The sequence below is a fragment of the Talpa europaea genome (genome assembly GCF_964194135.1).
Source record: "Talpa europaea genome assembly, chromosome: 10".
Lineage (NCBI taxonomy): Eukaryota > Metazoa > Chordata > Mammalia > Eulipotyphla > Talpidae > Talpa > Talpa europaea.
This window is the reverse complement of record NC_140077.1, coordinates 73,235,823-73,260,041: the sequence shown is the minus strand read 5'-3', so window position 1 is coordinate 73,260,041 and position 24,219 is coordinate 73,235,823. Positions and strand designations below refer to the sequence as shown.

The 24,219-nt window shown below is 56.7% G+C and overlaps 1 protein-coding gene across 5 annotated transcripts in view; it reads left to right on the top strand.

Annotated features, from left to right (window-relative positions):
- The window catches only part of NFASC (neurofascin), a gene marked incomplete at both ends in the record, with an annotated part of 170,792 nt that extends 147,009 nt beyond the window's left edge, over nt 1–23,783 (top strand). For 3 of the 5 annotated variants that reach the window (XM_084245074.1, XM_084245073.1, XM_084245072.1), the window contains 3 exons: nt 17,598–17,729; nt 20,582–20,651; nt 23,552–23,783. In XM_084245074.1, coding sequence (XP_084101200.1) covers nt 17,598–17,729; nt 20,582–20,651; nt 23,552–23,783 — 434 coding nt within the window. Of the gene's footprint in view, nt 1–6,364; nt 6,623–9,709; nt 9,827–10,993; nt 11,147–17,597; nt 17,730–20,581; nt 20,652–23,551 lie in introns of all 5 variants that reach the window. The other 2 variants (XM_084245071.1, XM_084245070.1) reach the window with 1 other exon arrangement.
- Between the last annotated feature and the right edge of the window lie 436 nt (nt 23,784–24,219).

The following is a 24,219-nucleotide window of genomic DNA, read 5'->3' as shown; positions in this document are numbered from 1 at the left end:
ATCCAAAAGGGGGACATCCATAGGGTATCTAATTGCCATTCAACTTGAGAAGTGCTATATTTAGGTCAGGACAGTGCAGCGGCTGTGAGGGGGAGCGGGATTAATTCTCAAAGGGAATCTTTAAGGAAGAGGCCATATGAGGAGGGATCCTTGGAGCTAACTGCAGGTTATCATGTCTAGTGCTTTCCCCAGACAGCTGATGTCCAGTGGCCTGACCTTAGCCTGGGTCAGACCTCCTAAGCACGCCTCCTCCCCCACCCCCAAACGAGGAGAGCATCAGTGTTTCCTTCATGGGGGCTGCCAGCACCCCCTCACCTCTGTTATCTTACCCCGGCTCCCAGTTCAGCTTCACAAGCAGCCTTGCACCCTCCCCAGTCCCTGGCTCCCTGGCCAGCCAGTGCCGGAGGGCACAGGGGAGGGGGGCAGGAAGGCTGGTGCTCCTTTCAAGTCCCTTTCTGGTCTTGTAAACCAGAAGTGAGTCACACAGTAAACTCCCCTTCATGTGCTCTTCCAACCCCCTAGGCAGCTTATGGGGCTGGGGGGCTTTGGGTAAATGCCTAATCTATGGCTGTTACCAAAGGTCAGGCCACACAGGGGCTGGAGCACTTTCTTGATTACTTAAGTCTCTAAAGAGATAAAGGGCACCTCTTCTCTCTTAGCGTCTCTGCCCCAATACCAAACATCAGATAAACAAAGCCCCATTGTCCAGCCCCAGAAGCCACCACTGGAAAGTTCTGCAGCCCAAGGGCATAGAAGGACAAAGAGCTGTTCTCAACTTAGGGATGTGCAGCAAGCTCAGGAATTCCTTTTAGGGCTCTGAGTCCCAGCTGGGTTTCTAATTTCATAAAGTACAACTGATGAGAAAGAATTTTGGGGTTGGGGGGTGGAGATCATCCAGACAGGGGCCTTGGGGCTCCAGACCACCACAGTTCCCAGGCCTTCCAAGGCAGACATGGTGCCGGGAACCAAATACGCTCCCCTTCCCCACCCGCCCCAACACTACTTAATGTGTAACAGGAAGATATGGGAACCACCCCTGTCGTCCTTATGCCCCCAGTTCTTGGTGTCATGGAGGGTCACCCGGCCTCCCTCATATGGTGAGCCCAGCCAGGCAGGACCCCTCTTCAGAGAGACCTGGGCACGTCGCAGTCTGGTGGACTGGCCCTGCCACACCTCTTCCAGACTTAGTCCTGGAGGAGAGTTAGATGCAGAACGGATTAGAAAGGCCTCTGGCTTTCTGGGGGAGCATACCACATCCCAGTGGAGTTGAATGTGATTCCCAAACACCCGTTGGCCTCACTCTTGGGGCAGTGGCCGACCGATGGCCACACTGGGTCAGGTTTGAGCCAGAACCTTCTCTGCTTGCCTGTCCTGTGTTTCACCTGTACTCTGTTTTCTCTTCCCTGTCTCATCCTTTCTCCCTCTCTCTGGCCATCTTGGGCGCTGTGTTCTGAAGCTGCTCCAACCGCAGGTACCGTGCGCAGCGGAGGTAACGGGCGTGGCATGGGGCGGCACAGGCGCAGCCCGGCCCAGCGGGTGGAGCAGGAGGGGGAGGCTTGAGGTGGAAGCACACTCCAGACTCACCCTTTCAGCGGGTGGAGCCCCACTGTTGTGGAGGATGGGACCAGAGGAACCAAGCATGTTGCCCGCCCTGCACTTATTAATCTGCCCCTCTGGAGGTGGAAGAGGGTTTCATGCGGCCCCGAGCACACGCCTTGGAGCCGGAGTTTCTGACGCTGAGAGATGACTTGCTCTGAGCGCAGAAGGTCCACAGCCCTGGTGATGGCCGTGCCTGGGAAGGAAGGATGCTCCAGGAGCAGGGCAGCTGGCTCCCGGGTCCTGGGCAGGCCCAGCCCTGAAAGGGTGACCTGGAGGAGCATGCTGTGCACGCTGGTCTCGCATGCTGCATGGGGCTTGGCACCCGCGCTGCCACCGCCCAGATCAGCGGGGAGGAGTGAGCATGTCCGGGGTGGGGCCAGGTGCTCCAGGACCTAGAGTCTCCGGGGGCACCCCCCCCCCCCCGCATCCCTCAGACATCCAGCCCCAGGTTCTTGGCATTAAGAACGGTGCCGCCCTGGGGTCCGCAAGGCAGATGCGCCGCAGAACCAAGGGGTTGGGCAGGCAAGTCCTGGCGTAGGCGGTGACCTGATGACAACGCAGAGGTCAAGTCCCTGTGCTGGGTCTGAGGAACATGGGGGCCTCTTCCCCACGGACGGCCTGTCCCAAGCTGGAGAAGCGGGCCCGGGACCCCTGAGTCCCTTTTCCTGCCCTCTTATGAATCTGAGAACAGGTAGCCCCTGGCTGAGCAAAGCCTACGGGACAAGTGCCCCCAGAGGCTCCTCAACGCTAGGCAGTGGAGAGAGCCAGGAATGGGGGTGTAGGAGGCGGGTGGGTCTGATTGCTTTCCCCCCACCTTCCTCACCCCTGCACCCACCACTTCAAGTTGATTCTGTTTCTGTTGCAAACCCTGCTTCTTTCAGTTGGTGTTTATTTTGCAGTCAGATCTTTCATTGTCCTTCTCTCTCCCCCACTGCCCCCCATGACCCCTGCTGGCAGGGCCATGTGCCCCCCACAATGTCTGGATGCCTCTCCTGGGATTTCAGGCAGAGGTGTCTGGGGCTGGGGACCTGAAGAAAGCCATCCTTGCAATCTGGGGGTACCCAGATTGATCACATGTGTGGGGTCCCTTCTGGGACTGCTGTAGCAGGGGCTCAGGGCAGCCTGAGCTCAGTGAGGAGGAGGGGAGATTCGGGGAGGGCACCATGTAATCAGGCACCTCCCTGCCCACCCCCCTTCTGGCACCCCGGGAGGTAAAGCAGGTGTGTCTGGAAGGAGGGGGTCCGCCTGGCCTCCGTGCCCGTCTGTGCTGCACACTTATGTGGCAATTGTGAGAGGAGTGGGTATGCTTCCAGCACCCCACCTCCCATCTCTAGATGATCCAAGCTCATCACATTATGCAGAATGCACCCGGGGTTTCCGTCCATCAATCAAATGTGTCTCCCAGGCCCCAGCTGCCATGGGACACGGTGCTAGAGGCACATGGCGCTTTTTCTGCAGACGGACGTGCTGGTCACGTCAGCTGTGCTCCACTTTAGCTGCCTCAGAAGCTTCTGCACATTGCAGGGGCCGCGTGTGGAGCCCAGGACTCCCATTTCTGACCTAGGCCTGGTGTCCCTGTTACCTTCCATCTCCTCCTCTCCAGACCCGGGCACTTCCCCCCAAACCAGTTCCTTTCTCACCCGGTAAAGATAATCCCTCTCGTGGGCCAGTCTGCAGTCTCAGGCTTGCTGCCCATCTGTCCGGACCATCTGTGACTTGGCCAGGGTGGTCGTGCGCCATGTGGGCATTTTTGGACTGAATCTTCCACCTTGGAATGTCTGGAAACTACATCCTCATCTTTGACTCAGCTCAGATTTGCAAATGTTTGAATATTTGGTGGGTGGCTCCGGGGACAAAAAATGAGCAGGACAAAGGAGGCATCTCGTCTCGGTTTTCTCCACCTCCTATGTGGTGCCCCCTAAACTCTGGTAGAAAACCCTCGGGTGACTGGGGTGCCTTCCAGTACCCATTAGGCCCCCCGTTGTGCTGACACTGCCTTTGGGGAGGGGTACAATGCATCCCCCTCTGGCTTCCCCTCCTTCCCAGTGGCCAGTCTGGTGGTCTCCACCCGAGCAGGGTGGTTCGCTGGCCCATACTGCCTGCTAGAGGTGTCCGGAGGTGACATCCTGGCCCGGCAGCGTCTGTGGCCACTTTGTCCACGGGCCCCTCTTCTGTGCCAGGTTCCCCCTTTATCCTCTATCCAAAGCAGCCCCAGGGTTGAGATCACCTAAATCGCCTTTGACTTGAACTCTGGACAGTCTCCCTGCAGAAAACCTCCCCTCCCGCTAACAACTCACCTCACTTGTGTCCCCTCCCTCGGAACCTTTCCTTCTTGCCTCTGTGTCCCTCTCGCCCTGTCCAGCATGGGCAGTAGATGCAACTCTTGAGTGGGTCAGCCTTAACCCCAGCCAGCTAAAGGCACCCCCACTCCGACTCAGTGACAGGCACCTGCTTGGAAGAGCACCCTGCAGCACCCCCTCCCAGCTGCCCCCTCACTGATACCCAGAGCCATGGCAGAAGGGGCAGCAGAGGGGGCGGCGGACTGCAGGGAAGGGGTTTCTCTCATTCTTGTCTGACCAGCAGTGTCAGGGACAGCCCACCTCACCCCACCCCAGCAGCCCCTCAGTGCCCCTGGGCCCCCTGCTGTGCGAGCTTGCCTGTGGCCCTGGGAAGTGAGCAGCAAAGGATGCATGAGCGCACTTAAGCCTGGGGAAACCTGGCTTTGATTCGGGGGCCTGCAAATATAACCCCACTGTGCACACCAAGGGAAGCCCAGCTCCTTGTACCATCCGCGCGGGGTGATTTCTGTTGTAAAGAGTGTTTTTTGATGGTGACTTTTAAATAATCAAGGAAAAGGGAGGGACTGTGAACATTGCATGTGGCAGGAATTATTGGAAAATTCAGCACTGATAAGGAGCTGAGAGCACCCCAGCCCAGGTGGACAAAATCGCCCCTAAGCTTCCTCCCAGCTGCGCAGAGCAGTGGGCAAGGCCCTGTGAGTCCACACCAGGGAGCCGGCCTGGCAAGGGGCCCGGGTGTGTGAGCTGCTGGTGGGTGGGCAGGCGCATTCTCTCTCGCTCAGCTTTTCGGGCACTGAGTTTTCCAGGCCTGAGGCACCTTGGCTGAATCACCCCTGAATAATGATTAGAAGAGGGAGAGGCCCCCCGACCTGTGAGTTGATTGGGGTTTGGGAAATAGAGGACTGTATGTGGTGACCTTGCCCAGAGGATCTCTGCACTACACTGGGCACAGTCAGCTGCCCAGTGTGACTGCTGTGGTCAGCACCCTCAGGGCCTTCTAACACTTCTGATCTTACCCATAGGGGAGTTGCTGGGAACCTTGGAACACTTCCTCCTCCTATGTGGGGCGCGGGCTGGGGGAGCAGTAGTAAGAGTAGTAGTGTGATATTGGAGGCCCAGGAGAATGAAGGACTTTTGTTGGTCAGGCTCTAACTTAAAAACAAACAAACAGGATATTTTATATCCCCCCTGAGAATAGCTCTCTGGCTCACCCCTGCCCTGGCTGCGTGGCAGGGAGGTGGGTGCGACGGGAAGGAGATATTGTTTTCCTAAACTCCTGGAGATATAAGAGAGAATGGTTATTTTTTTTGTTTGTTTGTTTGTTTTTCTTGGGAGTTACCTACTTAGGTCTTAATGACCCTGCCTACTGTTCCCTTAGCATCGACACTAGAAATTGTACCATGGTCAGATCACAGAAGATGGACTGCAAGGAGGAGAGGTGTGGCTCAGCCTCTCTGATGTGGCCTATCATTCTTGTCAAACACTTAGCTTTAGTCAACAGTGGAACTAAAGAGTAAGGCTGGGGCAGCCCTTGGTTATCTTCCATGACCCTTCTGTAGCAGGAAAGAAGGAAAAGTTGTCACCTATATATATTTAGCCCTTGAGGACTAACAGATGGCAGAGTTAGCGTCAGTGGGAGATGAGGACATGAGAGTTGGCACAAATTTGTTGCCCCTGGAGACTGGTATAGATAAGAAGCCCGGGACGAATTTCAGGGGAGTGATAGGATTTCTGTGGGCTGGGAAGGCGGCACAGCCACACTGTTAGTCCTTTCATGCTGTTCCCCACGTTCTTATATGTAGGGAAAGGACTTGGCCGCCTGGACACTCGTGAGAGTAAGGCAGTTATGAGAAGTCAGGGTGGCTGGAGTACATGCAGGACTGTCGTGGCACAGAGACAAGCGAGGAATGGCCGAGGAATGCAGGCGAGGCGCTGAGCACGGGCAGGGAGAGCAGTGGGGGCAGGAGAGCCCTGGGGCTGACCCCAGAGTGGGGATTGTCCCCTGTTGTTGGGCCTGGGTGGTAGTAGTACAAGGTGAGCACGCGAACGGACACTTTGGGAGTGACCAGCAGGGACCAACAGGCCGCCCAGTGCTCCTGCAGCATAGGCCCAGGCTGCCCGCCCACCTGAGGCCGGGGCTCCAGGGCTGGACCCAGCAGTGCTGCTTGACCGGTGTCCAGGTGGGCACAGGCTGTCCCTGGGGTCTGAGTGATTGTTCAAACCCCTCCACCCCATCCTCGCCCTGCCTGGGTGCATGCGGGGTGCTTCAAGCCGCACAGACCATGAGAAGAAAATGAAACACACGCAGGGCTTCATTCTCTTCCTTGCACATGGCTGTGTCCTCTCAGGGAGTGACTCACTCGGCCCGTCATGCTTGGGGAAGTGCCAGGCTCCAAAGCGCCATCTCTTCACCGGGTGCCTGCCTTGCACGCGGGGCCGGGTCCGGGCTGGGACGACCAAACCAGTCTGGTTGTCTTACATTTCCCTCTCAGCTCCTCCCACGTTGCCCCCGACTACCGTGGGTGCGACGGGCGCTGTGAGCGGTACCGATGCTACTGCCACTGTTGCCACCACCGAAGCCACAACAGTCCCCATCATCCCAACTGTCGCACCTACCATCGTCGCCACCACCGTCGCCACAACAACTACAACCACTGCTGCCACCACCACCACCACGGAGAGTCCTCCCACCACCACCACCGGGACTAAGATACACGAATCCGGTACTGCCTACTGTCCACGCTCCTCACCCCTCGGGACTCTCCCAGATAGCAGGGGGGTATCTGGGGTGGTGTTGACTGACACCTCCCTTTGCTTCTACCTTGGAAACACACACGACTTGGAGTCTCAGCCTTGAAGCCTAGGGGCCCAGAGCATGCCCGCCCCAAACTGGTTCTCCACCCTCCCTCCCCTGGGCCTGGCTTCAGATCCCCGTTCTTTAACAGAGGGCCACTCAGCAGGGCCCAGGGCCTAGAGAGTAGGGCTGCCCCCAACTACCTTCCCAGCAGCCAGCCCAGGACTGAGCCTCCAGAAGGCGAGTGTGGCCACGGAAAAGGGCTGGCAAGTTGCATCCAGCCTTGAGACATAGCGGGCAACAGGTTTGGGGGTCGCCAGCCAGGCCAGCCTGTCTGTTCCCAGAACCCAGCCCCTCCTTTGCTCCCTCCCCCAAAGGCACACTTACAGACTTTCTTTTAAAAAGTCAGCACTTCCTGGAAACGGTATTGCCAGGGAGTCCCATAATGCTCTAAGTCACTCAGTTGCTCTTCCCACTCATATTCACCACATCCCCAAATGTACGATGGAGGGAAAAGTGCAGCCTTACTGGGGCCCTGGTGAGAATCAATGCCAGGGCTGCCTGCTGACCCTGGAGGATGTGCTGTTCCGGCAGCCACGCCAGGAAGCTCTGGGCTTCCCGTGTGAGGAGACCCCGGGGAACCCAGCGCTGCTTCTAAGAACTGCATCCAACACTCTTACTACCACAGGGGAGGCCTCTCGCTTGCAACTATCAAGTCAGTGTGAGGCTGGCTGTGGCGGGGACCGGAGTCCCCTCAGCCACTGTCGGGTGTCGGCCCCCCGTTTCCTGGGCAAGACCTCACCCTCTGAATATATCTCCCACCCACTTTTCTCAGCACTTGAATTAGCATAGAGGCTTAATGCATGTGAGTATTTCCTTTAATTTGCTGACATGGAGCTATACGCACGGGGCAGACAGGTGACATGCTTTGGAACACCGACTTCCTTAAAGGTGCTGCTATATCTAGAATTTAAACAACATGCACTTTAGGACAAAGTTGACTGAGGAGAAACCAGCCATTAGAAGCTGCCCCCAGAGGCTTCGTGGTGGCTGTTCTTTAGACCAGCCTTTGTATGTAAGTGGGGTTCCTATTGGGTCCTACTTTAATGCTTGGAGTTCACACAAGAGAATCACAAAGGATGAAGGGGAGCAGATTTTGCTCCCTGGCAGCCTCTGGTCCTCTGGTGAGATCAACTTTGTCACCATGGAGGACCGGCCCCTGTGTGTGCTGTCATACCCCAAGTTCCAGCTGTGCCAGCTGAGCCTGGCCCTGCCCCTGGTCCCTCCTTAGGTTTGGGGACACCCTTCACTTCCTCGCTTTCTTTATCAAGGCAGAACAATTCTATCATCCTGGGTTTGTGGAATGTTTCACATCTTAGGACAAAATATTCCTTGAGGGTACATTTTTCAGGGTGAAATGAGACTTTTTTGCCCTTGACTCATCTCAGATTCCAAGGAATACTCCCGAATTCTCACATTCCAGGAGCCAGCGAGTAATTCCTGCTTCCCTCCCGCCATTCCCACCTGAAAGTCATTTTGGTTTCCCATCATTTGACCTTTTCCCATATCCTCATTACCTTTAAGACAGTCAGATTTGGGTCAATATGGTATTGGTGGCCAAGCTGTTCAAACCCAGTCTCCAGCTATTTCCAGGGCCCAGAGCTGAGGAAGAAGAAACTCAGGCCCCAAACCATGACTCATAAAATTCATTCTTACTAGCAAGAACTGTAAGATGTTCAGGAGTGGGATTGGGGTGGTTTAAAGCAGCCCCTACGTTTCCAGTACAGTGGAAGCACCTGGCAGATGGGCAAAGACACCTGCCTTCTCCCCAGCCATGGAGAGCACCCCAGGGTGGCATGGTGGTATCCCTCTCTTGTCCCTTCACCCAACATGAATCGTCCTCACCTGGGACAACAGGCAGCTGACAATTGCAGTAAAGTAGGTGCCACTTAGAAGTGAAGACCAGACCTGTTACCATTCCCGGCCCTGCAGACTTGGTCATGTGCCAGGTAGATCGTGAATAAGGCATTGTCTGTGTGCTCCATTAATTTTTGACGAGTGAGTTGGTGACAGTGCCCGCTAACGTGCCAATAAAATAAACAGGAGTCACACTTGTAAAGTCTTTGAAATCCCGGGCTTCACCCTGGAACTCCGCAGCTAGATCTTTGCTGGGAAATGTGATGAGGCTGCTGGGACTCTTGAAAAATGATTATGTTTGAACATTAGTGCTATTATCCTGTCCAAGGCTGTGGTTTCGGACCACACGACAGCTGATGCAGGCGCTCCCGGCTCACAGGAACTAGAAAACTAGTGTCTTCCATGTTGCGTGGACATGAAGTCTCAAGGCCGGGGTGCCGAGAAGCCAACAGAACCAGTTTCCTCTGGTGTTTGGGCCACTGAGGGTTGGGTCTACTCGGGACCCTGGGGTTCTGGGCCCTAGGCCATCTGAGGTCATTTTCCAGAAGATCCTGAGTCCCGCTGACCAGGAACGAACCTGGCTCCTTGGCTGGAGTTACGTGCGTGGCAGCCCCTTGCTGTCTCGGGAGCCCACCAGGCTCCATGTGTGGGCCTGTCCTTTTTCAGGCTCCCCATGACTCTTGAGTGGCTCTTAAAGACCGTGTCTCCGTCCTGTAGAACATCTATAGTTGAGGGGAAAGAGGGGCCCCATCGCCCGCTTTGCCTGCATCCTGCCAGTGGGGCTTCCTCCTAACCTTTCTCACTGCGCCGTTCAAACCCATGACAAGGGAGCTGGGCAGGGCTGAGCCCACCTGGTGCATCGGAACTACCTTTTCATGCCTGCCCCCTCCTGTGGACCCTCAGTTTGCAGCTTGCCCCGCACCCCGCGGACCACAAGCTCCTGCCTGGATGGCAGCTCTGGCCTGGCCCCAGGCAGCTTGGAGCTCGGCTGGGCAGCCACTTCTGCCTACCCCATCCTGGTTACGTGTGTGTGTCTGTCTGTCTGTCTGCAGTGCTGCCTGCCTCCTCACCACTAACTCCTCTTCTAACCCACCACCAGCCCCCGACGAGCAGTCCATATGGAACGTCACGGTGCTCCCCAACAGTAAATGGGCCAACATCACCTGGAAGCACAATTTCGGGCCCGGAACTGACTTTGTGGTTGAGTACATCGACAGTAAGCATTGCTGTGCGGGGTGGCGGCGGCGGGGAGTGTCGATGCCATTACAGAGATCCGTGAGCTCCCCAGGCTCAGCCTTTTAGCCGGCCTTAATTAGGGCGTAGTGAAATCGATACACACTCAGACAGCAGTGAGGCGGGAGGAGCAGGCTCCCGGAGAAGGAAAGGAACTTGTGCAGTGGGGCTGTGCGGGCAGGGGGTCTGGGGAATGGCCTCTGTCCCCACCCCGCCCAGGTTGAGGGCACTGAATAGCCCCCAAATGAGCCGACTCTCAGCTCTGGGTCTCCTTAACTCAGATTCATGTTTTCTGCTGTCTCCACTTAACAGATGGGGCCAGTTCAGGCTTGGGGCACCACCGTGCTTTGTCCCCAGAGGGTCGCCAATGGCCCCTTGTTAGAGACACAGACAGGGTCATTTGTCTCCAAGAGCTGGTGGCTTGACTGAGTCTTGGAACCAAAGGTGTGATCTGTCAGTGTACAGTGCAGGCTGGATATCTGCCTCCTGGGAGGGCAGCCCCCCTCCCCAGAACCCCTGCCACCGTGCTGTGCACTAAGCACTTAAGCTGCTCCCCCTGCAGAAAACCTGCCCAGGCTGGCTGCTCAGGAGGGCCCTAGGAACAGTCAACAGTTAGTTCTCTCGATCGGAAGGGGAGTCACTTCACAGAATCCAGTCCCTGGGCTGCTCCTGCCTGTGCAGGGCCCTCCATCCCCATTCACCCTTCACCCCAGGCACAGATGCTCATCTCCTGACCTGTGAACTAGGTTCCTCTCAACATTAGATGAGAAGAAGCCAGGAATGCAGGCCCAGGAGCAAGTACTGCCTCACCTCCTTCTCCCAGGACAGGCCAAGCGGCCCTCTGACCCTGTCCAGACAATGAGCATCCCCTGACAGGCTGAGAGTTCAAGGAAGCAGGTCATAATGTGTTCAGTGCTAGGCCTACTGCCAGAGTGGTGAGGAGAGGACAATTTTGGAGAGAGAAGAGTGTCCTCAGCTGAAGGGCCTCACATAGAGTCACATTAAGTAGAAGGGCTGGTGGCGCCACCTGGTAGCCTCCTGGTCTGCGCCCAGGCCTGGCCCTTGTCCGTGCTTCTACCTGTCCAGGTGACCAGGACCTCCCCAGCTCCTCGTGCCTGGCCCCAGGCTGACTGAGGTTTCTGTTCCCCAGGCAACCATACGAAAAAAACTGTCCCTGTTAAGGCTCAGGCCCAGTCTGTACAGCTAACAGACCTCTATCCCGGGATGACGTACACGTTGCGAGTTTATTCCCGGGACAACGAGGGCATCAGCAGTACCGTCATCACCTTTATGACCAGTACAGGTGAGAGGGGACCTGGCCTGGCCAGCCCCTAGAAGCATGGGGCATTTCATTCTCATTCTCAGCTTCCTGCTTGTCTCCGAAGAAGACTCATCTCCACCCCACCCCCATCCTGCATGGCCTCTCAGCTCCCAGAAAGCCAGGAGGAGCCAGCAGTGCATGCCCAGCGGAAGGGAGTGCTCTCCTGCCCCATGGGGATGAACAGGGAGTCGGAAGGAAACAGAGATCCTAGGGCAAGAGCAGAGGAGGCTGCCTCCCACCCCCAGGGGGTTCGGGGGGCTCGGTGGACTCGGTGTGTGTGGCTGGGGCCCCTGTGGTGGGGGGCTGCTGGAGGGCAGTCCAGCCTGCCCACTGTGTGCAGGGACTTGCTTTGTCTCGCGAGATTAGGGGATAGGACTGTCCAGGGGTCTTGACCCAGTAATCTCCCCAAGACCCAAAACAAAGATCAGCATGTGTGTCACTGCCTTGTCACCGTCATCTGTTGTCCGGAAACTCAAGTACGTGACTGCACTTGTCTGGGGCTTTGTTTTAATGTCTGTCCCAAGTTTGCCGTGGCTTTTAGATGGTCCACCTTCTGTCATGCTGGGGCGGGAAGAGCTCTCTGGTGCCGGGTGTGAGGCTCCCATGGGCTTCAGCTGTGGCTGGCGCAGCCTCATCAATGCCAGGCGAGCAGGTCAACAGGGCTCAGCAAGCATGTGGGCTCAGTGATCTCAACTCCTCAGGGTGGCTGGCAGTTTGGAAACTGTGATATCTTCCAAAGCAGCTAACTGGACAGTATGCCAAGCCCCAGGCCTAAGGGAAAGAGACTAAGAGAAAAGCACCAGTTCCCACCCCCAAGGGTGTCCTGACCACATGCAGGTGTGGAGACCCAGGATAGAGGAAAACACTACACACTAACTTTTACAAACTTCTAAACGTTGACTTTTGTGTTCTCTGCTGATGCTGATGTGATCACTGCCCACGTCTCCTCCACCCTGTTAGGCTGGTTCCTGCCAGTCCTCGGCCTGTCCTCCAAATGTCCGTGCCAGCAGGACTTAGGGAGCCAGAGAGTCCAGTTGCCTGCTTGGGGCTGGCCAGGCCAGTTCAGGCAGGATGTCTGGGCGAGCAGCAGGTCTTCCTGGACAGTTGAGCAAGTGGAGCAGGTGCCTGGACCCTGTCTGACCCAGGGGGAGCCCCAAGCTGCTGCTCAGTGGTGTGTGAATTTGATTTTGCTTCTTTGCAAATTTGAGACCAGCACAGATGCTGGAAGCAAAGGGGAGACCTGAGGATAGAGTGTCATCCTAGGCAAAGCTGCTAAGATCAGTTTGACGTCTAAGCCCTGAACTGCGGGTGAGGGCTGGGGAGCAGAGTCCTAAGCCTGCCAGGAAGACCTGAAGCTGAACAGAAAACGTCAGTGGATATTGGTGACTAGTAGCGCTTCGCTGACCCTTCGACGCAGATCCTTCTCTTTGTGCTCTTGGGCCTGAGCAGCTGAGCCCGAGAGCTTGCTTTCAGAGCGAGTGAGGCACTGGGCACTTAGACAGTCTCCCAGCTCCTCCCAGCGCCAGCCTGCGGGTGTGCATGCTTGTGACCCAGCCCTACCCCCATACAGATTGTTCACTCCTCCCACACTGGCTAGAAATGTGCAAACCACACGGGGAAAGAACTGCGACTTGGAAAAAACATGCTTACTCCCTAAAGTGTGCCTGTGAGTGTGTCCAGATCCTCTGGAAATAACACTTTGCTGTGGCAGAGCCCAGGTCACATGATCCCCCACCCGGGTACCTACCATAGGCCACCACTCAAATGTGCCACGGTGGCTCAGGAAGGAATGCGGGCGCTACTTACGGGCTCCCCAGCCTCCCACAAAGATCCCATGTAGGACACTTAAAGCCAGAACCCAAGGGGCCACACATATACAACTGTGGGCTCCAAGAGGCCCCTCGGCCGTTCTGTCCTGAGGCGGGACGGCTGAGCTGAGGGGGCCGCGTGGGGCACGCTGACAGTGGGGCCTCGAGACACAGCAGCCGCCTAGGGCCTCAGGAGGGCCAGGTGCGGGGACGTTGGGGGCCAACCGTAATTAGCCTCTTTCTGCTACTTGGGAGAAACCCAGGGTGGGGAGAGATGGGAATGGAGAGATGGAAATTGATGCTGAAGCCAAATCAGATGGCATCTGGGGCAATTCCCGCCCTGTTCTTTATGTTCCCCCGCCCCTAGCTCTAAAATCCAGTAAGTGCCCACTTCATGGCGTCTGTAGGTTCTTGGAAACTGCGACTTGGAGTAAAACGACAGAAAGAAAATAGGTTCTTGATTATCATTTCATTCAACGTTTTTTTCTCCATGTCATAACAAGAGGACGTTTCCATAGGGAGACTATTCGAGACCTGCTCTAAAATTCTTCTGCCGACTTTGAGCGATTGGGCTCTCTTCCATGGCCAAGCCACGCTTATCCCGCTTGGGTTAGAAGTAGCGGGAACTGCCCAGCTTGCTTCTGAGTGGGGTTGTGGGGCGTGGTCTCGAGGCACATGGACCGTGGCCTCTGGTCCCAAGGAGCAGTCTGTGGCCTGCTGGGTGGGTGTGGTCTCGCTCTCCCTCTAGCTGCACCGAGAGAGGCCCGGAAGTGAGCCCGGTCTCTGAGTGTTGTTTACTGATGCGTGAGGAATCGGACACATGTTGAGCAGATTAAGACGGAGGGCGGGGAAGGGGGCGTTTTGCAGCCAGAGGGAGCGGCCCTGGAGCCACTGCACTGCCCCCGCCCCCAGGGGTCGCCCTGTGGTGGGATCATCGTGACCCGAATTTCTTTCGGTTCTTAAGAAACTAAGTCATTTTCGTGGGTCAAGTTGAGCCACCTTACTCCCAGCCCCACTTGGTCTTGAACAGCCTTCTGTGTCCACATGTCACAGAAATTCTCCGACCTTAGTAAAGACTAAGATAGCACTTGAACCTGCCGTGGAGTTGTCAGGAAAGGAAAGCTCCATTTGCCTTTACGCTGCCCATTTGGCCACTTTCCCTGGGATTTAGGCTCCCCCATGAGAAAGGGCTCTTATGGAGGCTGTTGGATGCACCAGAGCCAGCACCAGCAGGTAGGAACAGTTAGGTTGCAGTGGAAAGGCAGACCACTGTCCCCCCAGAGCAGGGAGCCACTATCCCAACACAACTCGAAGGCTGCCTACAGGGGTACCTGGCCGCTCCGATATCCACGTCACCCCTGCTGGCATTGGCGGAGGGGACTTAGAGTGATTTCCCAGATACACCTGATTAAGGTTAAGTGGATTATTAATCACTAAGCAGTAACTGACCACTTGTTGTATGACCAGCATATGCTGAACATCTCGGACTCCAAGAGATCCCTCTTGCTCTGATTTTAATAGTATAACTGGAAACCAAGAGCCGGAAGCAGGACAAGCAAATGTCACACTGCACAAGTAGATGGAAGCAGAGTCACTGCAGCGACTGGCATGAGCGGGCAGAGGGAGGGCGGAGCCCAGCCTTCTGGGCTTGGGAAACCAACCGCAGTTTGATAACTCAGCAGTGGTGACACATTCCGTTCTGAAGGAGGCTCAGGCGGCAGGATGGGTGTTGCGTGTCCTCGGGCTCTGACCAGCAGAAGGCAAGGACACTACAAAGGGGTCAGGTGGATGTGAGGGATGCTTAGAACAGAGAAGTGATACCTGTAGGGCTGGGAGGTGGCGAGGCCACCAGCTGAAGTGGGGGTGGAGATGGGGCAGGAAGACATTTGAGTTAGAGCAGGTGTGGAGCTGTGAGGAGGGCCTGGGCCCACAGGGGCAGAACCAGCTAGAGGGATGGTGAGAGGGGATGGGCTGCCAGCTGGAAAGGCAGGTCCTGAGGACAGGTGGAGTCCAGCACGTGGCAGTGGGTTGGGGATGGCCTCCTCCACAAAGCACTGGAGACCTTGAAGTCAGCCCACCAGGGCGGAGACTGGAGCCAGGGGCTGGTTAGGGCGTGAGCTTGAGCTGGAAAGCTGGCGGGCCCCTCAGAGGAGTTCTGGTAAGACAAAGTCAGCCGCACCATGTGTGACAGCAGAAGGAAGGGCACTGCGGCGATCGAAACAAGACTTAGCCAGACTGAGGCATCAAGGAGGCGAGGCATCGGGCCCTACAGCTTCAGAGCGGCAAGGGCGAGCCCTACCAACAGGCAGGCGGGACAAAGAGGCCATGAGGCTCCCTGGTCTGGGCTGAGCAGCCCAGACCACAGGCCAGCCACCAGGGAGAAGGTGACTGGGAAGGACAGTTTTGGAGGGACGGTGAGTGAGAAGGACATGGGCTGCCAGGTGACGCAAAGGCCCAGCTGACACGTGCAAGGGTGACTGTGATGGGCCTGGTTCTGCATCTGCCCCAGTGAGAACAAAATGCAGTCCTTGTCCAGGCGTCCCCACTGGCCGCTGAGCTGCCTGCTGGAAAGGCTGATGCAGAAAGGAAGGCAGTGTGGAGGCTAAGGTCAGCAGGTCCCACCAAGCCGGGAGAGGGTGAGTGGCCTGATGAAGGGTGCATCGCTGAGTCAGTGTGAACCAAGTGCCTTCCCAGGTGAGGCTGTGCCCCCTGCCCAGGGGGATAGACAACCCGCAGCCCCTCCAAGGGGCTGACTTTCTGGGGGAGGGACAAGGGTGGAGTGGTGTACGATGCAACCTCCGGCCAGACAGCCTGACATCTCATCTCAACCCACCGCACGCAGCTCTGTGACCTTGGGCAAATCATTTAACCTCTCCATGCCTCAATTTTCCCATCTGTAAAATGGGACAGTAATTAAAAATCTGTTTTGCCAGGTTCTGAGGTTATGTTAGAGAATGTGTTGGAGAGTAGTACTTGGAACCTAGCTCATAGGAAGTACTTATAAATGTGAACTATCATAAGTCGTAACACAGCCCATGGTTACAAGTGCTATGGATGAGAGAAATGAGAGAGGGCCTTTGCTTAGCCAGGAACGGCCTAGCAGGCCTTTCTGAAGAGGAGACCTCACTGAAATGGTCATCGGAGGGAGAACGGCAGATGCAAAGGGCAGGCAGGGCCGAGGGTGGCCAGTGTGGCAGCACGTGGAGGCTGAGAAGGGAGAGAAGGGCCAGGCTCTGACACCGAACCTGCAGGTCCAGGCGAGGCTCAGGGCCTTTCCCCGTGGTGATGAGAAGCACTGGAGGTGGAAGTAAGAAAGGGCTTTGACCTTTGTGGGGTTTTGAGACGATCACTCGGGTGAGGGGGGAATAGCCTGTCGGGAGCAGGAGGGGGAGTGGCTGCGAGTGTGTTCCTGGGGACCCACTGCTTGTCAGGCTGGAGCGGCCAGATTGCAGTGGGGTAAAAGTCCTTGCTCATCAGTCTTCACCGTCACTGAGAGCCTTCTTGGTGCAGTGCCCTTGGCTGGTTCAGGGAGGCTGTGAAGGCAGCTTCTCCACGCAGAAAGAGCAATGGCGGGGTGGCGCCCAGACACCTGTGCAAGACAGGACATGATGAAACCCAGGGTCCCCTGCTGGTCCCTCTCTCCCCTGGAGGAGGCCTTGAGCCTCACTCGGCTCCCAGGGCCTCCTGGGCCTCTAGGCTCCTGCTGGGTCCAGCCCTTCAAGGCCGCTCCTGGTCCCCTAGGTCTCTGCCCTCTGATCCCTCCCCATCTGTTTCCATGGCAGCCACATTTTAGGAGGTGCTGCTTTTGTTCCCCAGTCCAGAGAAAACAGGGTATGCCTGCTTCACACCCCTCCTCAGCCCTCACCCCCAAACCTCTCAAGTAGCGAAAGGGCTTAAAGCAGTTTTCCGCGCTCCCAGAGGGGCACCAATGGGCTCATCGCAGCTGCCAGGGCCATCGCCACAGGAGAGGTGGTCTGGCAGGGGTGTGGGGGCGCTCTGGAAGCTTGACCCAGCCCCGACCTCGCTGCCGGCTCATCTGGGGCACCCAAAGGCAGGGATTGCCTTTGCTGTCAGGGCTGCACAGTCCAGCGCGGGGGGGACGTGAGCAAGCACAGGCAACCTCGCTGCAGGAGGCCCGGTGGGCTCAGGGCCTTGCTGGTGGAACGGCTGTAGCGGAGCCACCAGGCGGGGGACATTCTTACTTCTGCCCGTTCCCTCCACGGGTAGCATGTGGCTCCTGTTTCCTCCACCTGGGCTCATCCACAGGGAATCAGCCTCCAGGCCTGCGCCCCCCCCCCATTCCCCCCAGGCTGAGCAGCCCTGGGCTTGCAAGAGTGCCGCACCTGTCCGCGCCTGTCCTGGGAACTTCTGCCTTTCTGGGGTACCTGTCCAGCATTCTGCTTCTTATACGCTCCCTCACTGCCTTTCCTCAGCCCCTTTCCTGACCTTCTGACCTTTGCTTTTCATTTTTCTTTGTCCTGTAAGATCATCTGAGGTAGAGGCTGTCGGTGGTAGCTGGTAGCATTAGGCTCCGGGAGAAGCCTGGACTTGAACTAGCCAAGTTCTCCCTCACACCCCCTCCTCCCCTTCTTTCATTCACGCCTTTGCTTCTGGCCCCCCGCCAGCTTACACCAACAACCAGGCGGACATTGCCACCCAGGGCTGGTTCATCGGGCTCATGTGTGCCATCGCACTCCTGGTGCTCATCCTGCTGATCGTCTGCTTCATCAAGCGGAGTCGAGGAGGCAAGTACCCAGGTAAGACGTGCAGGCCCTGACGTGCTCCTGAGTCACCAGGTCCCTGGCCACATCTGGGGCCTGTCCACTCCCAGGGAAGCCAGCCCTGCTGAGTGCAGCCATACCGCCCTCTCCGTGCCTGTCCTGTACATCCCAGAGCTGCCAGGAAGCCCTTGGGCTAATCAGTGCGCCTGCGGTGGGCGGATGGAGCCTTCCAGGCAGCTCCAAAGAGGATGGAAGGAACCCCAGCTCCTATTAGGTCTGGCCTGCCCTCCCCTTGACTCATCACCATCTGCTCAGTCGGTTGGCTTTTTTCAGCCTGAATCTGATTAGATCCTGTGTTCCAGGGCGGGAGGAAGGAAGAAAGGCATTTTCTTTAACCACATCTGAGACGGGAGCGGGGAGGGGCTCCACAGGAGCAGCACCCCCAAGAGAGAGGCTGCACAGCTGGGCTCAGGGTGGCCAGGGTTCATCATGACACCCCTACCAGAGCTCAGGAGCCCTGACATAAGGAGCAGCAGAGGCTGAGGCGTGGGGTGCACTGAGGGACCCCTCCCTCCTGAAAAGGCTTTGGGCTTTATAGAAGCCCGAAGAGGCTTTTCTTTCCATGTGTCTCAAGATCCTCTAGCCTAGACAAACCAAGGTCAAGGACAAGGAACTCTGGCATTCTTGTTTCTGGAAATATTGATTGTTTTTCAAGCAGGGGCAAGAAAGTCATCTGTCTGTGATGGGGTGGGTAGGGTGACAGGAGACAGGATAATGGATGACCCTGACAGTGGAGATTTTGCTGGACTGCAGGATGAAATTGCTCCCTGCCTCCCCCAACACCATCACCAAACACACCCCCCAAATGCTGCTGAGCTCATCTCTATGGACAAGTTCTCCGCTAGGATACCCCTAAAACTCAAAGGAGAGGAAATTCTGTTTTATTTCCTTCTCTGCCTAGCTGTCCTCAGGCCCTGGGATCCTCATGGTAAAGCCTTCCTGTAAGTGAAGGGGCATCTATGAGAAAGGGCAGGAAACTCTAATTTTTTCCTGGTGGATCTTTCCTTTCGCTTCGTTGTGCTGTGTGGGATTGGTTTTTTGGTAAGAGAGAAAGCCAGAGTTAGGGAGAGGGCTCACCCTCTCTGGACTCACTGAGCTCACCCCCTGTTCCAGGAGGACCCAGAATACCTATAGGACTCGTCCTATAAACTCTGCCCATTTAGAAATTATCCCATTCCAGAAAGTTCTTCAAAGCTAGCACTTCCCCCAGCTACAGGGGACCCTCAAGTCAGACCAGGAACCCAGGGGCCTGGTCATCCTTCACTTGACTTTATTCCCTTACTAGTTGTGTGACATCATGTGACATGTCCTTTGCCCCTCAAGGCCTCGGTTTTCCTCTAAAAGGGGGTGATTGTTCTGTCTCATATCTCAAATTAATGAAGTCACTCCAGTAGCTGCTGTGTGCCAGGCTCTGTGCTGGGTGCTAAGGACACTGAAAGGAAAGCTGCTCTGCCCTGCAGGGACAGTTGCTGGCTTGGTAGGAAGACCCCAGGATGAGCGGCAGGCCCGTGGGTAGATGTTGACAATCACAGTGGAGGTGTAGGGGAGGGAGTGACATAACAAGGGAGGTCACTTTCCTGGCCTCCCTGGTGGCGCAAAGGGTTAAGCACAGCACTGTGAAGCTGTCCACAGCCTCTGCAGCATGAGTTCAATCCCCAGACGGCCAGGGAGCTGCCCACATGGCACAGCAGACCTCTCCTGTCTCACTCGCTGCTCCCCTCAGCAGTGTATTTCGGGCAGTCTGTCTGTTCTGTTCCCCACTGTCTCTGATGAGTCCTCTTACCCCCCACACACCCCGGCCTGTACCCCAGTTCTTGTATGCATAAATAAATCTTAAAAAAAAAAAAGGGGGCAGTCACTCTCCATTCCAGCACATGGCTAGAGTATCCTCTCTGCTCGGAGCTTTGAAGAAGCACTTACCCACCTTCCTGTGGCTGTTTCTAGCCTTCCTGCTGCTTTTCTCTCCTAAAGAGCAAATTCAATGGCAGTCGCAAACGGCTCTCTTGCTCTCAGAGTGACTGAAGCCGGAGCCCCGTTCCCACTCCGCCACTAGCTGTTCATGCATGCAAGTTACTTAACTTCACTGAGGCTTAGTTTCCTTGTCTTAGGGCTGCTTAGGGGATCGGTGGGATAATCCCCCTGGCATGGTGCTGGCATATAGTCAGCACTCAGCAATTTTACCCACAATTATTACTAGTAGTGACTGTTTGCACTCTCCTACGTGACCAGCTTGAGTAAAGTCTGCTTTCCACCATGCTGCTGCTGCGTCACCGTTGGGCTTAGCGACTGGCCTGATCTAACGTGTGGTGACTGATTGCAAGTCCCACACGAACCAGCTGGGGAACTAGATCTCTGCCTAAGCTCTGTAAGTCTGAGCTTACATCGCCTCTCTGTGAATCAGCTTCCAACAAAATTGCCTTCTTATGGATCCTAAAATATTGACAAACCCCATCTGTACAATTTCGTGCATGAACTTGTTGAATAAATAGTTCTTGTTTTATTGGTTTAAAAAAAAAAAAGAAACACAGTTCCCCGCCTTTAAGGAAAGAACTGGCGTTTGGTATGAGCATGACAATCCTGAGAGAGAACAGAATGAGAATGGTACCAAGGAGAGGGTCACGTCCCTTTGGTGTCTGTCTGGGGGAGACCTGGAGGGGAGGCAAGGAGATTGCAGGGGTCCGTGGAGATAGGGGACCCCATGGCAGCTGATTATATGTAAGAAGCAGGAGCCAGGGAGGCCTGGGTGGTGCCTGGTTAAAGGGGAGACTCTGCCCTAGAGTCAGAGTCCTGCTGAGTTGTCTGTGTCTCTGCTTCTCTTGTTGATCAAGTGCGAGAAAAGAAGGATGTCCCTCTCGGCCCTGAGGATCCCAAAGAGGAGGACGGCTCGTTCGACTACAGGTGGGTGATCGCTGGCTCCTGCTCACACCTGAGCCCTGAAAGTGGGCTGCCCCTGATCCCCGCCCTTGCAGCAGCTCAGCTGAGCGGAGGGCCACTGTGTCCATGCCCTGGCCCTCCGCCATCAGGTCCGCAGTCCTCCAGATGGTGCAGACAGAACCCCCCTGCACCTTCAGGAGACACCACCCAACACAGTGACCAGCGCTGCATTCATGCAGCAGCACGCAGCTCACCCTTCTATGTCCTTCCCTCCTCTTTACCCGAAAACAAGCCGTTGGCCACCCAAGCTGTGGAATGGCCTGGGTTCTGTGCCTATGTGCTCACAGCTCGCCTAGCCCTGCAGTTAGCAGCCTGGGGAGATGTCTTGTCTTGCAGCCTGGCTGGGTCAGATGACAGGCAGTGGTGCCGGTGGAAGGGGTGTGCTAGGCCTTGTCCTCATGAGCTTGGGTGACATCCTTGGGCTACGGCCTAGAAGGAGAGGCATACCGCCCAGAATCCATATTCCAGATAAGAGGCCAGAGGCCCACCTGGAGGGGCCCTGCCCAGGACTCTCGCATGTGCCCTGCAGGAGCAGGTGGCAGGGCTGGGGCTGCCCAGGGCCAGCTTGCAGCTCCTCTGTGTCCTCTCAGATCCAGATGAGCTTTTGTATCTGGTTAACAAGGCTGCCATCATCCATTCTGACAGCAAGCTGTTGTGAGCTAAGGAATGATGGGGGGGTGGGGGTGGCAGACTCGTTCTCAGACCAAGTGGGGTGGGAATAAGTCCCCACCTACCTAGTACTCTGTTAGGACAGGTTACCGCTGTCCTCCTCTGACCTCTCCTTATCCTGGGCCTCCGCCACTCTGCCCATCAGCAGCCTGGCACCAGGATCAGATCAATGGGCAGCAGGGCCACTGCCCACACCAGAGCCTGTCTGGCAGCTCCTGCCCACGTCCACTCAGCCAGCCCCAAAGGAGCATACACAAGGAACCCCTATCCCTCCTCTTCCCTGCTGTCTTTGGCACCCCTGGAGGGGCCCAACTCAGAGTCATTCCTTGGCCATCTGGTCCAAAGGCCCTGGGGCTTTTTCCTCTCCAGGCCCTCAGTGCAGCTACAGAGGAGGGGTAAGGATGCCCAGGCCAGGCCACCTGACCATGAGGCACCTCCTCAGGCCCTCTCATCCCCCAGACACCAAGGTGTTGGCTAAAAACACCTGTCCCCATCCCAACCTGCCCCCTGACAGTGAGGCTGGACAGACATACATGGACCTGTATACCTGCACCTGCACAGACATACAGACAGGCACCGGTTTGTGCATGGGCACACACACATGCACACATCACTGCTTTGGCTCTGCGGGGTCACAGCATCCCTTCTAGAGCCCCCCCTTGCATGAGTCCAGGAGAACTGAACTGGCAATGGTAAGAAGGAACATACCTTGCCTTGTTCCACTCTGGCCTCTGGAGGGAATTCTGCTACCTGCTCCCGTCTGCCCACCTGTTCCTCAAAGGCCTCTGGGAAGGTAGGCTGACAGGTGGTGGGACTAGGGCCCCCATCATTCTGGTTTCTTTCAAGTATCCCCTTAGGAGGGTCTGTTCTCTCCAAACTTAGACCCCTTCCCTCTCAAGCCTCTGACTCCCTGAAGTTGCCTCCCCCGACCTCCCACCCCTTGAGCCCTCCCTGTGCTCGGGCTGCATTTAGTGTAGCCTGCAGTTCACGACAGTCACATAGACACCACCCAGGTGCCCTGCAGAAGGGTGGAGGGCGCATGTGAAAAAGACCAGAAAGTGAGATGAGAAGCCTGTTCGTTGCAATCTGCCAGTTCTCCAAAGGTGGGCTCAGCTTCCCACACGGCAGTGTAACCAAGGCTGGAGACCCACTTCCTCGCTTGCTGCCCTCCTCTGTCCCTACTGTGTCCAGGTGGGGGGCTGAGTGCGCTGATGCCCTCCTTTTACTGACTCCAGGTTTCTGTACCCACCCCCTCCCCGGCCGTCTGCCTGCGCTGCTGCGAAGTGAGAAGGCTCTGCTCACTCTAATGGCAACTCAGCTGGAGGCTTGTCCCAGGCCCGAGAAGCGCTGGGTGTAGCCTGCAGGCAGGGGAGTGTGCAGGGACCCAGATGCCGACCCGGGCCTGTCTGGGCTCACTTCCCTCTGAAGTGCAGCCAGCAACTCCTGGCCCTGCTCTGAGCTAAAGGGCACAGAGTCTTCCAGCCAGGATGTGATGTGGGGCCCAGCAGACACCCAGCCCTCGAGGGTCTCGCTTCCTGGGGGCCCAGCAGGCATCCCAGCCAGTTGGTGCCACTTTATCTCCCACCTCCCTATACAGGAGGGGCTCAGGCAGCACCAGGGGCCTCAGGAGGGGGCTGGGCAGGACTCCCTGTGCCATGCTAGTTTGTCTCCAGCTGCTGCCTCACGTCCTGATCCACACACCCTTCTGCCTCAACCTTGCTGGGCCCAAGGCTGGAGCATCCGTGTGTAGATGAGCAGAGTGGAGAATCCAGATGGGAGAGGGGTGTTTCATCACACCCCAGGCCTCCCTTCTTGTCAAAGGGCCGGCCCATTCCCAACAGCCACAGGTCATGGAGTTCAGAGCTGGTTCAACCCTCCTGATGGAAAGATGAGGCCCAGTGAGAGGAAGGGGCCTACTCTAGGCCACAGCACACAGGGACACTCTGGACTAGGGACTAGAATGCCAACTCTTTCTTTCCCCATCCTCACTCCTCCCAACCCTCCTGGCACCCCGAAAGTGGCCCATCCTCACAGAGAGGCCCCCAGACCAGGCGTGCCGAAGTGTGGGCTCCAGTCCCCGCTCCGCACCGACCTGCTGCCTCCCTGGGTGCCGTCCCTTCTTGGAGGAGCTGGACAGGGCCAGCGAGGGAGGGACGCACGGGCGCTCCGGACCTGATTGCCTCTCTCTTGCCCAGTGACGAGGACAACAAGCCCCTGCAGGGCAGCCAGACGTCCCTGGATGGCACCATCAAGCAGCAAGAAAGCGACGACAGCCTGGTGGACTATGGCGAAGGTGGTGAGGGGCAGTTCAACGAAGATGGCTCCTTCATCGGCCAGTACACAGTCAAGAAGGACAAGGAGGAAACAGAGGGCAACGAGAGCTCAGAGGCCACGTCGCCCGTCAACGCCATCTACTCTCTGGCCTAACAGAGCCCACCAGGCACAGCCACCACTTTGCAAGCAGGAGCAGGGGAGAGGGGGAGACGAAGCCACTGCAACTACCACAAAGCCACCGCCACCTCCAGGACGAGGGTCCAGCATGGGGGTCTGCCAAGCTGTGAGGACCACCGATCACTCAGCCAACTACAAACCCCTCCTCGTGACCCCGCACCCCTCCGGGGTCCCACCCGCGCGGGAGAGCGCCAGCCCAGCTGAGCTCAGCTAGCAGGAGCCCAGGTCCTTGCTCAGCCTCACAGCCACCCCGAGCCTGCCACCACACTGCCTGACCTTGACCTTGACCTCACCGCCACACACTCCCAGTTTTGTTGGTTTCACTCCTTTTCCTTGTCTTTATTTTTGCTTCGTGCGTCTTCCCTCCAGGCTCATCGTCTCCGTTTTCTTTTCATTTTGAAGAAGTGTCCCT